Below are 14,596 nucleotides of genomic sequence, written 5' to 3'. Positions count from 1 at the left end.
TCACATCATCATCATCAGACGTCGGTTGCCACACCTGCACAGGCTTGCTGGTAATCAATCAATCGCACACACCTGATCCTCACGGTTGTTCGAACGCGAAAGTGAGAGTGAGACGAGTGCACTTACGCATCGAACGAGATTGACGTGGATCAAGGGAGGAAACCGATCTCTTTCCACCGCTGAACCGTCTTCTGCACGAGAGACGGAGTCACGCCTTGATTCTGCCAATTGCGAAAGTCGTTGCTGGCGTCGAAGGCCTTGTCGCAATTGAAGCGAATCTGCTGCTCCGGTCGTTGTGCGTCCGAGGTGAAGTTGCGCTGCCAAAGCGCCAGTAAACCTCGATGATCAGCGTTTGACTTTTGCAATTTGTCCAGCCAGTCTTGTGGGGATACGAGGGTGAGGTTGAGACCTGAGGCTATTAGCCAATTGTAGAGGTCTTCCCACGTGGGTGCTTCCTTGCTGGATGTTGTTGGTTGAGCAACGTTGTGAACGCCTTGAGCTTTGCTGTTGGAGATGTCGACGATGCTCTTTGCGGCGACATCCGTACTGATCCAATCCAGCCTTTCGGACAGATGTGGGAAACTTCCCAGTTGACAACTGAGACGAATCAGGATCGGCCACGCTTCACTCTCGTTCCAAACTCCATGGGTCGTGTCGGAACACAGCTGACCGATTCGAACGATTCGATGTCCTTGGTTGGATATGCGCCGGGAGACGATTTGCTCTGCGACCCATTTGCTGCGTGCGTACCCCATCGAAACAGCGTCGGAGGGGGAGGTTGACGCTGTTTCATCGAGAGTCTTTGACGGGCTGCCGAGGATGGATGCGACGGACGAGCAGAACGTGAAGCACGAGTGCGGCGAGGTTGGGGATGTGCTGGCGACGAGGGATTGGTGGAGGGAGAGGAGGTGGGAGAGCCCGGCGATGTTTTCCTGTTCAAAGCTCGAAAGCGAGGCGACAAAGTTGACTGACCATGCGGAGTGGATCGTCACAACTCGGGTGTAGCCCGACGACGAAAGGAATGAGAGTTGAGCGGAAGTGAGTCCGCAGTCGGAGCGGGACAGGTCAGCGGATAGGCAATGTACCGGACTGTCGGATGACTCCACGAGAGTGCGAGTGGCATCGAGGCGACGAGACGTCATGGATTCGAGAACGCGCTTGCGTGCATGCTCGTCGTCGTCGGCTCGGACCAAGCACAGGACAGAGTCTTTCGACTGTAATTGGTGCGAGGCCACTTGATCGAGGATCTGCGCTCCAAACCCTCCTGTCACTCCGGTCAGGATGTAGAGCGTACCGCTCTGCGCTTCGAATTGCTTCCTTGCCTCGAAACCATTCATCGTGGGCTTCGACGGAGCCGCGGAGTACTTTTCCACCAGCTCCTGCATGAGCTCCATCTCGCGCTGCTGACGGTCGTCTTTCGATCCATCCCCCGCACTCCCACCCCTCACCTCCTCGACATGCTTCGCGAGCAACCTCAACGTCGGATACCCATACACCACGTTCCTCTCCAACTTCTTCCCGCCCAAATCCACATTCTGATGTACAGCAGCTCGAATCCTAGCCGACTGAATCGAATCCACCCCAGCTACAAACACATCCATGTCTGGCAACAAGTTTTTCCCGTTGATCTCTTCGACCTTGCCCTGCAGCCATTGAACCAACTCTTGTCCGCTGAGCATCGCTTTCCCCGTCCCAGCAGTGCCGTTGGCAGGGCTCAGTCGCAGCGAACGACCTTCTTCGAAATCGAGGTAGATCGAGTCGATTAGTTCGGTGTAGTGCTGGTAGGCACGTCCACGTTGAAGCGTGCCTTTGCTGGCTCTGGGGATGTTTGCAGCTTCAGAGGGCGGAAGGAGGCAAATCATCTCGGAAGCGAGTTGAGCGTGGGGTGGCGATGCAGCATTGATCTCGGAGAGAACAGGTTGAAGTTGTTTGAGTAGGCTGATCTTGAGCGTGTCGTCAAACGCCGAGTGTTGAGGACCTGCTTCGGGGCTGATGAAGACGAGAGCGCCGAGAATGGCTCGGTTCGCACCGAAGGCGATTGCTTCAGTGACCAGCGGAGACGCTTTGAGCTTCTGCTCCGCCACGGGAGCAGTGGCTTTCTTGCCTGAAACAAGGACGATAGTATCGTCGGATCTCGAATCGTATCTCCACGTATTCGTCCCTTGCTTCGAATACAAGTCGGAGGTGGCGTACCCACCGTCGTCCCGGTTCGCGACGAGCTTGGTTGGCCATTCCTTCGTCACGATCAACTCGAATAAGCCGCCTTCCGATGTGGGATCGTGCGGCTCGAAACGCAACATGCTCTGGCCCAGCTGATCAGGTATACGAAGGTGATTCCATTCTTTGTCCGATTCGAAGTCGCGCCACGATGACATGAGGAATCCGCATTCCGAGCTACCCAACCGGCTCACGAGCTTGATTCCCTGCTTCACCATGTCGTCCCCCAGCTGCTGCGGTAGCGGGGCACCTCCCGTGCTGACCAGCTGCATGCTCGCCAGCATGCGTCTCCCTTCATCCGAGCGCTCGGCGAAGAGCATATCCAAGATGTAAGGGACGGAGAGAAAGTACGAGACGGGTACTTCACAAGCGGCAATGGCTTGGCAGATGGCAGAGGTGGATAACGCACCAGGGTCCGCTGTGGGATGGAAGAAGATCGAAGAGCCGGCTTGGATCGAACGCAGAAGATCCGACATTCCACCGTGAAAGAGGGGAGTCGTGGTGAACGCGGGTAGCTCGCGGCCTGGAGCAGAGAGCATGGAAGCGGTCCAGAAGCGATGCAGTTGGTAGATAGGTTTGGGCAAACCGGATGAGCCGCTGGTGTGCATGGTCACGAGTACGTCGTCCGGGCCTGCAGCGCTGGGAGATGCTGTTGAACTGCTTTGTTGTGGTTTCTGGTCGACGCGATCGATCACGCTGGGCAGCATCTCGCAGGCTTGAACGTCGATTCTGTCTCCGTCTCCACTCCGGACCGCCTGAGCCGCAGCCTCAGCAGCTTGAAGCTGTGTCGCATGTGCTAATACCACCTTGGTCTGCGTCAACCTCAACAGATTCGCAATCGACTCAGCCGGCGACCCGGGCGCGATGCACAGCACCCCATAACCCAACCTCCACAACGCCACGATGTGTCCAAACAGATCGAGTCCAGACGGAGACAGCACCGCCACCAGAGGTGTCTGACTCGGCGATTTTGCATTCGGCTCTTTCCTAGGAAGTCGTGCTTGCAGCTCGCTAGCTAGGTGCTGCGAAAGCGTGCGGACGTGGGCATACGTCAGGGTTTGACACGTCCATGTACCACCGGAGGTTAGTTTGGTGAATCCGACAGCGAGGTGATCAGGCATGTGATAAGCACGCTCGTCGAGCATGCTGTTGACCGACACATGGTGTTTTGGTTCTGGTGCCGGCGGAGGAGGTAAGGAGAGCGCTTGAGAGATCGTAAGGGTGAGGTACGGTGGTCGATCTGCAGATATTGACTCTGCCATCATTGCTCTTTCGTGCCTTGTAGCGGATTTTCGCCGACGAATGCTATGTGATGGTTGTCTCTGTGCAATGTGGTTCCCGCTCGTCGGTCTCGATCAGGCTCTCGTGCAACACCGGTGCTTACGAGCCTTCAGACCTGCCAGATCAGAAGAACTCGCTGGACCCTGACAGTGTTGCTTGATCAGCAGCTGCAGCTCACGGATCGAGGTCCAGGTTCGCGTTAAGCGACAGCCGTGTGGAGGCTTCTTTGCGAAGAATGGTGGTCTTGGTTGCCGATCTCACATTTGACTATTTCTGCTCGGATCCCACCCAACGGTCAATCTGAATCCAGAGCGACAGATGTCTCATTACAATGTGTACAATGTGAATGCAGATTCCGATTGCATTGCTGACCTTCGCCAATGATCTTTGGTTGCCGCGATGCGATGCGGACTAAGTCGATACACTATGTACAAATGGGTGAAAGGGCATGCTCTGCGGGAGAGCGATGGGTGGTGAGCTCGTGACCCATTTTGCCATGCCCGGAAGAGCGCTTGCAAATGAGACGCGAGGTGTCGAAGCCAAGCTGAGCGGAACGGCGGGCGAGCGAGTTCGTCCGGTCGAGGACCTCTGGTAGCTTACTTGCGGCCCTTGCCTCGCTTCTTGGGAGACGAAGGCTCGTCGTCTCCGCTGCTGAGAGCACCGGAAGCTGCGCTCTTGCCCTTTCGCGATCGCAGGTGTTGTCCAGGCTGTAGCGGAAATCGATGCAAAAGTGAAGTCGAACAGGGTCAGTACTCTTGCGACAACAGGACGTCAGATGCGAAATACTTACGATCCACTCGTCCTGCACGCCAGACTGCTGAACAGGAGCAGGCTTCTCAAACTTCTTAGGACCAGCCGCGTTCTTCTCCTCGGCAATGACATAGCTGGTGTAGACGAAGTAGACGACGCCAACGATGGCGGCGATGGCAATGATGTAGACCGAGATGAGCTGAAGGTCGAACCAGTTCTTGGGCGGCTCCACCACCTGCACCTTGCCACGGTAGGCGTGGATGCGGTGCTTTTTGCTCGTCTGCTCGTCGTTGACCAACAGACTGAACTCAACCTCGAGCTCCTGCGGCTTGAATTCGGGTACAAAGTCGAAAGGGATGTGAGGAGGTCGACCGAAGATGGTGCGGAGAGCTCGTGGCGACTTGAACGAGGTCGTGGTCATGTTGCGCAGCACGCGTCCGCGTTGTCCGTCGACCTTGTTGGGGTTAAGGAAAGCGCCGGTGATCGAGACAAGGTTGAGCAGGCGGTGGTCTGCATCCTTCTCCTTAGGAGCGTCGATGATGGAGAAGACGACCGTGTTGGCCTGGCCATTCTTGACAACTAGCGGCGATGGAATGAGAAATCATCGCACGCGGTAAGCAACTTTCCGCACACTATGCAGGATAAGGCGATGAATACTCACTGGATCCGGGGTTGTTTGGGAATGTCGTGACGATATTGAGCTCAGGAGTGTCATGCGCCTGAGCTGCAACCAAGGTGGTCGGGACCAGGGCGAGGAGAGCCGAAGCAATCAGAGTGGAGAACCGCATGTCTGTAAGACAGCAAAGTGCAGCAAACAAGGTGCGGGGAAGAAACGCTTTTCGTCAGAGAGAGATGTAGGAGGTAATAGATACTGAATGAGGTGCTGTACATACTTGAATTGACCGCGAGAACCGAAAGACAGACGATGAGAGATGAGGCACGGGTGATGGCACAAAGGACAGGACGATGAGAGAAAGAGTTGCCGGTTGAACGCAGATCTTCCTACGTGGGGCCGTGCTCCCTCCTGGACTCCGTTTTCTGTGTTGGAACACAAGCCTTCACCGTGCAGATTGAGACTCAACGCGTCTCTGGGCCTAATCGAGCCAGCCAATGACGAATGCGGAGAAGCCGATCGCATCACCGATGCTGTAATAGCAGCTCCCGATGCCGCATGCGCGCGGTCATGTCCGGCCTGAGCGTCTTGGAATCCACCGATTCAGCCGGACACTCCGCTTGGTCCGTTTGAAAGGCGGAGAAAAGGTGCGGCTTCTCCACACGTTGGCCCATTCACGCCGATTAACTTACTGTGTATCTTTCAGCTCTTCGCATCCTTCTTGATCTACATTCTCCATCCTCCATCATCGATTCCACGCCGAAAGACACTATACTGAAAACAGTATTGAACGTAAGCATTGCCTCTCAAATTCACACGTGCCTCTATGGCAGCAATGCACCATGCCTCGATACAGACACACTGACGATCGTTATTATCAAAACCTACCTTTCTCCACCCCTCGTGAACCCGTCACGACTCCCAAACACCGCTCATACGTGCTGCGATCTGCCCTTGTCCTGGGTGAAACGCTCATTCGGCTTGCCTCGACATGCTCCTTCGATCCCGTTTGCATCGGATGGATCTTCACGAACCGTACGGGACTATGATACCAAACATATGACGTTGGTATGTTCAAACCTGAATCCGCTCTTTGTCGGTATTTGCGTCATCTTGGCACCTCGATGTCGTCCCCTTTGTCTCGTTCATGCTGGGGATCGCCAATACGGCCTACTTCGACCGCAACCGTGCTCATCTCGGCACACTCGGTTTGCAACGACAATGCCTCGACACTCTCGACCGCGGTTTTATTGTGGGCCTTCTCTGCGGCTGATTGCGACCATCATGATCGCCTCCGCTGCCTCCGCTGATACGACGGTTCGGAACATCGTTCATGCTGCTATCCCAATGGTATGCTTGATTCCCGGATTCTCGGGCGAACCGTGGATCCAAACCGGGGCTTTTGCTTGATTCGAATCGGGAAAATCGGGATGCTGATCTGGACCCCGGCTGGCATGCTGTTCGCTCCGACTTGACGCACAATGATCTGGTTGCTGAATCCACCATGGCAATCGTGGTAATCGCGCGCTCCTCTGCGTCGCTTCCGGCTGTTCTTCGGCTGGATACTTGCTTGGCCGTTCGCTTGCTGATGCTGATTGGACACACCATCGTCTCTGTCCCGCTCATTCGCCTTTTCTCTCTCTCTTCTCCTTCTCTCTCGCTCGCGCACGCTGCCTTATTTCCATTTCGCCGTGCCAACGGTCAATTATTCGCGCTCTTTCCCTTTCTATTTCGGATTTTCGGTCGATATTCGCGAAAATTGGCTCGCTCTGCGCCTGGTCTGGCTTGGCTTGGCTCGTTGCCTTGCATACTCACTTTACCCGCTCCGCTTTTTCCATTCTTCTCCCCGCACGAACGAACGCCGGCCGCACCTGACTCGAACTAATGCTCGACGCTGATTCTTCTCGGTCCTGTCACTTGTCAAATGTCGCTCGCTTCTTGCTGATCTCGGCTGCCGCGCATTCGCCGTCCTCTCTGCCCGCCCTCGTTCTTCTCGTCCGCACTCTCTTCTGTCTCTTGCCCGTCCTTGCTGCAACTTGCACTCGCTACTCCTCCACGATCACACGCAACCCTCGACACGATCACCCGCAACCTCCAACGTCACCTCAACGTCTCTGCTCCGTCTCTGCTCTTCATTGTCTTCACTGCGCTGACCGGGTCCTCACCACGTATAATGCCTGCACGCCGCTTGTCCCTCTCCGGTCCTATGGCCGTCGACAATACCGAACACACCCGATCACGGCAACCTTCGACATCCTCAAATTTCGCGACGCCCCGCGACACCATCACAGTAGCACGGACGCGAATCCATCAAGTAACACAACACATCTCCAACAAACTTCCCTCCACACTACGAAAAGACATGTCGACGCAAGAGTTCAAGCAGGCAGCGCACAAGCTGCTGGTCATCCCGGGACCCATCGAGGTCGCCGACGACGTGCTCTTGGCCAACGCTCACCCGGCCATGTCGCACGTATCGCCGGACTTCATCCCCGTCTTCGGTGACTGCATTCGCATGCTCCGTGAAGTGCTCTTTGCACCCAACTCGCAGCCCGTCCTCACCGCCGGTTCGGGCACGCTCGGTTGGGACCACGTCGCCGCCAACGTGATTCAGCCTGGCGAGGATGCGCTGGTGCTCAACTCGGGCTACTTTGGCGACAGCTTCGCTGAATGCCTCGAGACCTACGGCGCCAAGGTAGACCAGATCAAGGCGCCCATCGGTGCCAAGCCTTCGCTCGCCGAAGTCGAAGAGGCTCTCAAGAAGAAGCAGTACAAGGTGCTCACTTTCACCCATGTCGACACCTCGACTGGTGTGTTGAGCGATGCCAAGGGCCTCGGCGAGCTCGTCAAGCGCGTCAGCCCCGAGACCATCCTGGTGCTCGACGGTGTTTGCAGCGTGGGCAGCGAAGAGATCCGCATGGAGGAATGGGGCATCGACGTTGTCCTTACCGCTACTCAAAAGGGTCTCGGCTGCCCTCCCGGTCTCATGGTGCTCGCTGCCAGCAAGAAGGCTATCGCCGCGTATGAGAAGCGCACGGTGCCTCCCAACAGCTATTTTGCCTCTTGGACGAGGTGGTTGCCTGTCATGAAGGCGTACGAGGCCGGTACAGGAGCCTACTTTGCCACCCCGCCCACCAACCTCATCTACGCACTCCACCAAAGCTTGACTACGATCACCAAGTCGTCGCCTTCGCTCGAGGACCGCTTCAAGCAGCACGTGGCTGCTTCGGACCGCGTCAAGGACTTCGTCTCGCAGCTCGGACTCAAGCAGCTCGCTGCTGACGGCAAGAAGGACGGCGCACACGGCATGACGGCGGTGCGCTACCCAGAGGGCCTCAAGGCCACCGACTTGCTGCCCAAGCTTGTGGCCAAGAACATCGTCGTGGCCGCCGGCCTGCACAAGCAGGTCAAAGATGAATACTTCCGCATCGGCCACATGGGCGTCACAGTCGTCAACGATAAGGAGCGTGGCGACATCGAGTACCTGCTCACCAGCATCAAGGAGGCGCTTGCCGAGGCCGGCTACAAACCTTAGAAAGGATCTGAGCCTAACGAACTTTGAAACGTAATTCAGATTCCTGTGTATCAGCTTCAGAATGACTTGCATCAGTGTGCTGACGCCTCCTTTCGCGTGACGAGTCGGGCCAGCTCCAGCAGGTCTGATACGACCACATCGACAAAGTCCGGTTTGCCTGAGGCGGGGAGTCGGTCTTCAGTTGCCCTTGACGAGACGAACACGGTAGTCATACCGCAAGCTTTGGCAGCTTCGAGATCGTACAGCTGTGGGATGACAAAAAGCTATGTCAGCATTACCCTGCCCGAAGAACGACTTCTTTTACGATGAGCGACTCACGTGTGCGGCGACCATGCAAGCTCGGTGGCCATCGAAATCCGGCTGGATGTCGAAGAGCTGCATTGCCCTTCGATACATTTCCGGATCCGGCTTGAAGCTGCCCATGAGATCGGCTGTCAGCAAAAAGTCCCAAGGCAGCTTGGCGTGCTTCGCCATATCTACCATCAGATTCGCATTTCCGTTCGTCAGCGTTCCGATCTTGAAACGCGATCTCAGAGCTTCGAGTCCATCGACCGAGTCGGGCCAGGGCTCGAGCAGGTGCCAAGCGAAGTTGAGACGATCACGCACTTCCTGCGACCAAGCACGATCGAGCGCTTCTGAGAGCTTCTCGATCGCGTATCCTCCGACAAAGCGCGAAGCTTGTGCGTCAGGTGGAAGGGGAAGGTCGGAGATGAGCCGATTGAGAGCGAGCATGTGCATCTGGTCGACTGTGATCTTGTCGGGATTACCGATATCTGCTAGCCGCTTCGTCTCGAGTTTGTATTGTTGCCGCCACATGAGGGTGAAGTGGCGCCAGTCATAGCTTTGTTGCAATGCTTGCAAGACATTGGTATCGGCTATGCTGGTGTGAGCAATCTCCTGACGAAGTGCTTCTGTGATTGTGTCTACGTAGTCGACGACTGTTCCAAAGACATCAAAGTACAGCACTTCGACTGTATCCATTCTGGCGCTGCTTTGGTCGGACATGTTCGCGAAAGCGACGACGGAAGGGACGCGGGGTAGAGCGGTCAGAGATGGACGCAGTGGGGTAGGAAATGCAGTTTTCGAGCCCGGGGGTCAACAAGAGCAGGAGCAACATGGAATGCGGCGGCAGAGGAGTTAGGACAACCTGGGCGCTCACTCACAGACCCGAGTGCGTGCTCAAGCCTACTTTCAGCTTCGCAATGTCAGATCAGCTTTCAGCCCTACACACCGCATCACGAGCTGGTGGATTGTCCTTGTTGACATTATGGTCCGCACACCATAGCTGAATGAGAGCAAGGTGGCACTTCGATGTCGGGCTCGGCAATAAGAAGCGTTCCGAAGACCGTGCGAACTCGCGTCTGCTCGGCGCTCGAATTCCTCCACAAGGCTGCAGCGCAAAAGTCACAAAATCAAGACTCCGTACGCGTTGGGCTGCTGACGAATCGGAAGATCCGAAACCCGTTCCTCGACCGTGATACTGGCTGAGCCGTGGCAGCAAAAAATGCGGCCTCCTGCACGTGTGAATCAAGGGGACCACGGCATCGCGGCTTCCATTCGAGGATGCTTGCTTGACTTCGACATCCACATACAGCCATCAGCCCTCCAAACCGCCGCAACGCGACGCTGCGATCGTGCTCAGACAAAGCTACAGCACCGCCTCGACCAGCTACGTGGCGATTGCAGCTGCTCGCCTCCCACGTGTGGAAGGGCTCAAGCTAGCCACGAAACGCGTCGACCGCCTATCGTCCATCGTACTTTGCGACCGATCGAGTCACTAGAGGCTCGGCTGCGCCCCAGAGCATTCGACTGCCGCTCGCTCACAGGAGGATTCTTCTCAGTATCAGCTTTTTCCCTGCCTCCATGAACACCTTGAGGCCTACGTCCAAGTCTACATCCACAGAGGGAAGTGTGAAGCCACAACACTTCGATACAGCCGACCACGCCCCGAAGCGTCGAAATGCCGGGCGTGGCAACATGCATCACGCTCGCAACGATGTCAGCGTCCACCAGCAGCCAAAGCGCGGTGGACAGAGCATGAACCATTTGCTCTCCTTCACCCTACCACCTCGAAGTCGCCCACCGCTCGCCGGACCTGCTCGCCGATCGCGTAGAGGTGCCGCATACACGCCTTTCAACAAGGAGCGCTACGTCAATGCGCAGTATCGCTTCCTCGTCAAGCCAACAGGCGACTATACAGCCTACTTCGCCGACCCGGATATCTACCTCAACTGGGCCGACATCCTCCAGGTGGTCATCCCGACGTCTTCCGCTCTTGCTGGTGTTGCTTCATCTGCACCTATTTCAGATCAACCCCTCGAGCCGGCGCATGAAGGAGCCGCATGTCCAATCTGCCTTTCGCCACCTACCGCGCCCCGCATGACCAAGTGCGGGCACGTCTTTTGCTACCCCTGCATCCTTCACTATCTAACGATCAAGGAGGAGAATAACAGCAGACCGACCGCCCCGGCCCTGCAGCAGCCGACGCAAAAGTGGCGACGATGCCCCATTTGCTGGGATGCGGTGTATGCGCGCGATCTCAAGGCAGTGCGCTGGTGGGACGCAAAGGCCGCGGCTCGTGAGCACGAGAACAAGCTGCAAGAGCAACACGATCTCGAACGAGCTCGGCGCATCAGCGAGCTCGACGAAGACGGCCATGATGCGTCAGGTGTCGTTCTGAGCGACGACAATGCACCAAGCCTGACCCATCATCATCCAGACATGCTTGCACTGCGTCTCGTAGAGCGGCCCAACGTGACCACGCTGGCATTACCCCAGTCAGTGACATGGCCCGCTTCCGAGCTCGACCATCCGCTGATTGCAGTCCACTCGGCGCCGTGGCATTTTCAGCCCGACGTGATGGGCTTTGCCAAATTCATGCTGGCCACGCCCGATCTGCTCATCGAATCACTCGAGAAGGATCTACAGGAGTTGGACGAAGAGATCGGCGTATTGAAGAGCTTCGGTACAGACGCGAGCGGGCTTCAATTCGTGGCGCTGGCGCAGAGGAAGGTCAAAGAACAGATGCAGAAGGTGCGAGACGAGCTGGATCTGCCGATCGTCCGCAGCTCCATTGGACAGGCGCGGAACGACCTGAAGGAACACCAAGCGGCATTGTCAGGGCAGCTGCAGCGCACGGACCTCAGCCGACGTCAGCGTAAGCGCATGGAGCGTTCGCAAACCGACGAAGAGCCAGAGTCGACGGCTTCTGTCAGCAGAGGCGACATCAGTGCAGTTCATGACGGCACACCCGAGGCTGCATTGGGAGCAGAAGAGTTTTTGGCGCTTCGGACGCAGACGCAAGGTGGGTTCATGGGCCGTGCTTCGTCGGACGGCGGAGCGAAAGCAAACAAGGACGACGCGGCATCGCAAGGAACGATCGACACCGCTCACAAGACAGGACCGGCTCGCCAGCCCAAAGCACGCAAGAACGTTAATCCGCCGCAGCCTGAGTCGTCCTCGTACGTGTTCTTCCAAGCAGCGTCCGGCCAGAGCATCTTTTTGCACCCTCTCGACACCAAGATTCTGCTGTCGCATTACGGAGCATACGCCAACCTTCCGCGGAACCTTGCGGTCAAGGTTTCCGGGGCAGATGAGGGTAGCATGAACGAAGAGCTGAGAAGGAGGTGCAAGTACCTGACTCATCTTCCGATGGCCGCTGACATCGTATTCATCGAGGTGGACTGGGAGAGCATGAATCTGATCAGCAAGGCAACGTTACGCCCGTACGAACAAGCCTTGCGTCAACGTCGCAACCGAAGGCGAGACAAGGAGCGTCGCGAAGATCGAGCCAAAACACGGGCAGAGGAGGCGGAGCTCGTCTCGAACCAAGGCGGACCGGCCGCAGCTGCCGCATATCGAAGACAGCAGGAGCAGCTCGCCGCCTTCACGAGCGAGGCGAACTTTCCATCGGATGGACTGTCGCGCAGCTTTGAGAACGGTCGTACTGGCGGTGGAGCCGGGAGCGCCGTCGAGGGCGGATATGCCTCTGGATCGTCGCCAAGCTTCCGCGAATCGGCCATGTTTGGCGCCGAGCGCGAGTTCCCGCTGCATCGCGGTACCGCCGAGACGGAAGACTTCCCAGACTCGTTGCGTGGCACACGTGATGGCTTGGAACGGGTCTCGATCTCTTCTGACGATCAAGCGGAGCGACGGGTCGAGCAGAGCAGTCAGAGAATGCCTGCGCGAGGAGCGGCACCTGTGAAAAAGACGGTGTGGGGCACACCTGCCACCAAGGCGAGCTTTTCCAACGCAATCCAGGGACGCGGTTCTGACGCTCATGGCATCTGGGACGACGATATGGAAGACGCATGGCACGAGCTGGAAGAGGACTACATTCTCGGATCCACTGGATCTGGTCGAAGACCTACAGGTGCTGTGAGGGAAGGCCGCGGACTCAATAGACAGGGTCGTTCCAGCAATGGTACTGCCGGCGGCGGCGGAGTTGTTGCCAAGGGGCCAACTGCATGGGGAAACAACGCTGGCTCCAAAGAGGCTGGACAAGAAGCGACCAGGGAGGTCGCAGTGTCGACGGCTTCTACCGACGCAGCGAGCTCCGATGCGGCAGCTGGTGCGAAATCGAAACGTGTCAAGAAAAAGCTCATCCTCACTGGCGGCGGCGGTGGACGTGGTTCACGCTGACGACCACGCCATAAGCTAGCGCTCTCGGACAAGGTTATGAAGGGAGCTCTCCCCGATCTTGCTTTGCTGGGTGATAGCGAGGATGGAGTGACGTTTGCATTCCGAAGGAAATAACACCAGTGCAAGCGAAATTTGAATCCCAGACACATGTGCCGCTTCGCTTAGTGTAGCGGCTGTTCAATCTATTCGCGACAGATGCGAAAAGTTGAGGCTGTCTGTGTGTTGTGTTTCGAATATAGAGCATGTTCGCTCTCACTCGCAATGCCCTTACGCAGGAAGGGGACGGATAGCATCGAAGAGGCGATTGCTCGGCGTGGCGTTGATGATTTTTACAGGTGGGGGACGGGAGACGGCGATCCGGTAGAAATGACGCTGTTTCCGCCCCACGCAGAAGGTCCGACCAACAATAGCGCGTCTTCGTCCATTGTTGTACCGACACCGGTCAACGTTCGCTGCCAACAAGCAGACGGACAAGCAGCGAGTTACTCGTTCCGGGTCGATAGCTTGTTGCCGAAACTCGCTAGGCAGAACGTGTTTCTTCAGGCTATCGTGAGAGGGTTCTGTGGAGCCGATAACATGCCGAACCAGCCAACGTGTTCCCGTGGCCGAGACAGCACGTCACAGTCGAGTCGAGGCGCCGAAAAAAGAACCATGTGCTCAAGACTTCAATCAGGTCCAGCCGAGGGAACTGGAAAGCAGAAGTAGCCAACAAAATCAAGCAATTCACTCCCGCTGCCTGCTACTGCTGCGCTTGCATCTTCGTGTTGGAAATCGAATCCGCTGCGCCGGTCTAAGTTATTTTAAGTATACGTTTCTTTAAAGTTCACCCAGTGTGGTGATCTGCCTGCGTTCCGACACTGCTGCGCTCTACGCAATTCGCAGCTTGGCGTTGTGTGCTGTGTATCTTTGGTCTTGGCTCAAACAAACCGCCTCCTGCTGATCTGCACGCAACCTTGAAAAGTCTTTCCTTTCGCGCTCTATCCTACCACACTCGTTCCATCTCTGCGTCCAACACAGCGCACACTCTTTCGTTCGTTCGGTTCGCTGGAGAAGGCCATTGCAGTCGCCGGATCCGACAACCTCTTTGCCGCCGAGTCTTTCATATCGTGTTCGGCGCACATCGACTCTTCGCCCACCTTCCTGGCTCCTTCAAGTGAGAAGATCTGATCGACAACACGCAGGTTCGTCTTGCTGCGCAGACTTCCACATTGCTTCCGCACACTTCGTCTTCGACTTCAGCTCCCACTTTCAGCTCGCAGCTTGTCCATCCAACACGCGCTCTCTCACCCACACCTCACATGCATCTCCTCAAGTATCTATAGAGCGATCATCGCAATTGTGACGGGCACAGCTGCCTCGCTCGCCTCTGTCTGGCTGGCGCAATAGCTTCATTGCCTCCTCACTGTTCAGTCGATCGGCTTAGCCAGAACGTAGGCAGCGCACGTAAAGCACTTACAGCGGCCTATAGGCCCGAAGCACAAACCACAATCCGGCGCGCAGCACATCAAACTGTCCTTCCATTTCACTGTCCTCGTTTCGACAGCACGCATCGCCGCCGT

At 56.7% G+C, this 14,596-nt stretch overlaps 6 protein-coding genes across 6 annotated transcripts; 2 read left to right on the top strand and 4 right to left on the bottom strand.

Moving 5' to 3' along the window:
- Nucleotides 1–149: 149 nt before the first annotated feature.
- PHSY_001135 (NRPS-like enzyme) lies at nucleotides 150–3,482 on the bottom strand (the record flags this gene model as incomplete). The annotated part of the gene is made up of 1 exon (XM_012331767.1): nucleotides 150–3,482. The coding sequence occupies one exon, from the start codon at nucleotides 3,480–3,482 to the stop codon at nucleotides 150–152; it is 3,333 nt and encodes a 1,110-aa protein (XP_012187157.1).
- Nucleotides 3,483–3,922: 440 nt separating this feature from the next.
- PHSY_001134 (hypothetical protein) lies at nucleotides 3,923–5,876 on the bottom strand (the record flags this gene model as incomplete). Its single annotated transcript, XM_012331766.1, has 3 exons — nucleotides 3,923–4,827; nucleotides 4,910–5,038; nucleotides 5,750–5,876. The coding sequence occupies 3 exons, from the start codon at nucleotides 5,874–5,876 to the stop codon at nucleotides 3,923–3,925; spliced, it is 1,161 nt and encodes a 386-aa protein (XP_012187156.1).
- Nucleotides 5,877–7,067: 1,191 nt separating this feature from the next.
- PHSY_001133 (potential alanine glyoxylate aminotransferase fragment) lies at nucleotides 7,068–8,396 on the top strand (the record flags this gene model as incomplete). Its single annotated transcript, XM_012331765.1, has 1 exon — nucleotides 7,068–8,396. One exon carries the CDS (start codon nucleotides 7,068–7,070, stop codon nucleotides 8,394–8,396), a length of 1,329 nt encoding a protein of 442 aa, XP_012187155.1.
- A 71-nt stretch (nucleotides 8,397–8,467) lies between these two features.
- On the bottom strand, nucleotides 8,468–9,401 carry PHSY_001132 (haloacid dehalogenase; the record flags this gene model as incomplete). Its single annotated transcript, XM_012331764.1, has 2 exons — nucleotides 8,468–8,641; nucleotides 8,715–9,401. 2 exons carry the CDS (start codon nucleotides 9,399–9,401, stop codon nucleotides 8,468–8,470), a joined length of 861 nt encoding a protein of 286 aa, XP_012187154.1.
- An 858-nt stretch (nucleotides 9,402–10,259) lies between these two features.
- On the top strand, nucleotides 10,260–13,037 carry PHSY_001131 (hypothetical protein; the record flags this gene model as incomplete). Its single annotated transcript, XM_012331763.1, has 1 exon — nucleotides 10,260–13,037. One exon carries the CDS (start codon nucleotides 10,260–10,262, stop codon nucleotides 13,035–13,037), a length of 2,778 nt encoding a protein of 925 aa, XP_012187153.1.
- A 267-nt stretch (nucleotides 13,038–13,304) lies between these two features.
- On the bottom strand, nucleotides 13,305–14,558 carry PHSY_001130 (ATP-dependent DNA helicase; the record flags this gene model as incomplete). The annotated part of the gene is made up of 2 exons (XM_012331762.1): nucleotides 13,305–13,557; nucleotides 14,494–14,558. 2 exons carry the CDS (start codon nucleotides 14,556–14,558, stop codon nucleotides 13,305–13,307), a joined length of 318 nt encoding a protein of 105 aa, XP_012187152.1.
- Nucleotides 14,559–14,596: the final 38 nt, after the last annotated feature.

This window comes from Pseudozyma hubeiensis (genome assembly GCF_000403515.1).
Source record: "Pseudozyma hubeiensis SY62 DNA, scaffold: PHS13, whole genome shotgun sequence".
In the NCBI taxonomy this organism is placed as follows: domain Eukaryota; kingdom Fungi; phylum Basidiomycota; class Ustilaginomycetes; order Ustilaginales; family Ustilaginaceae; genus Pseudozyma; species Pseudozyma hubeiensis.
The sequence above is the reverse complement of the archived record's forward strand: the minus strand, read 5'-3'. Positions and strand labels throughout refer to the sequence as shown.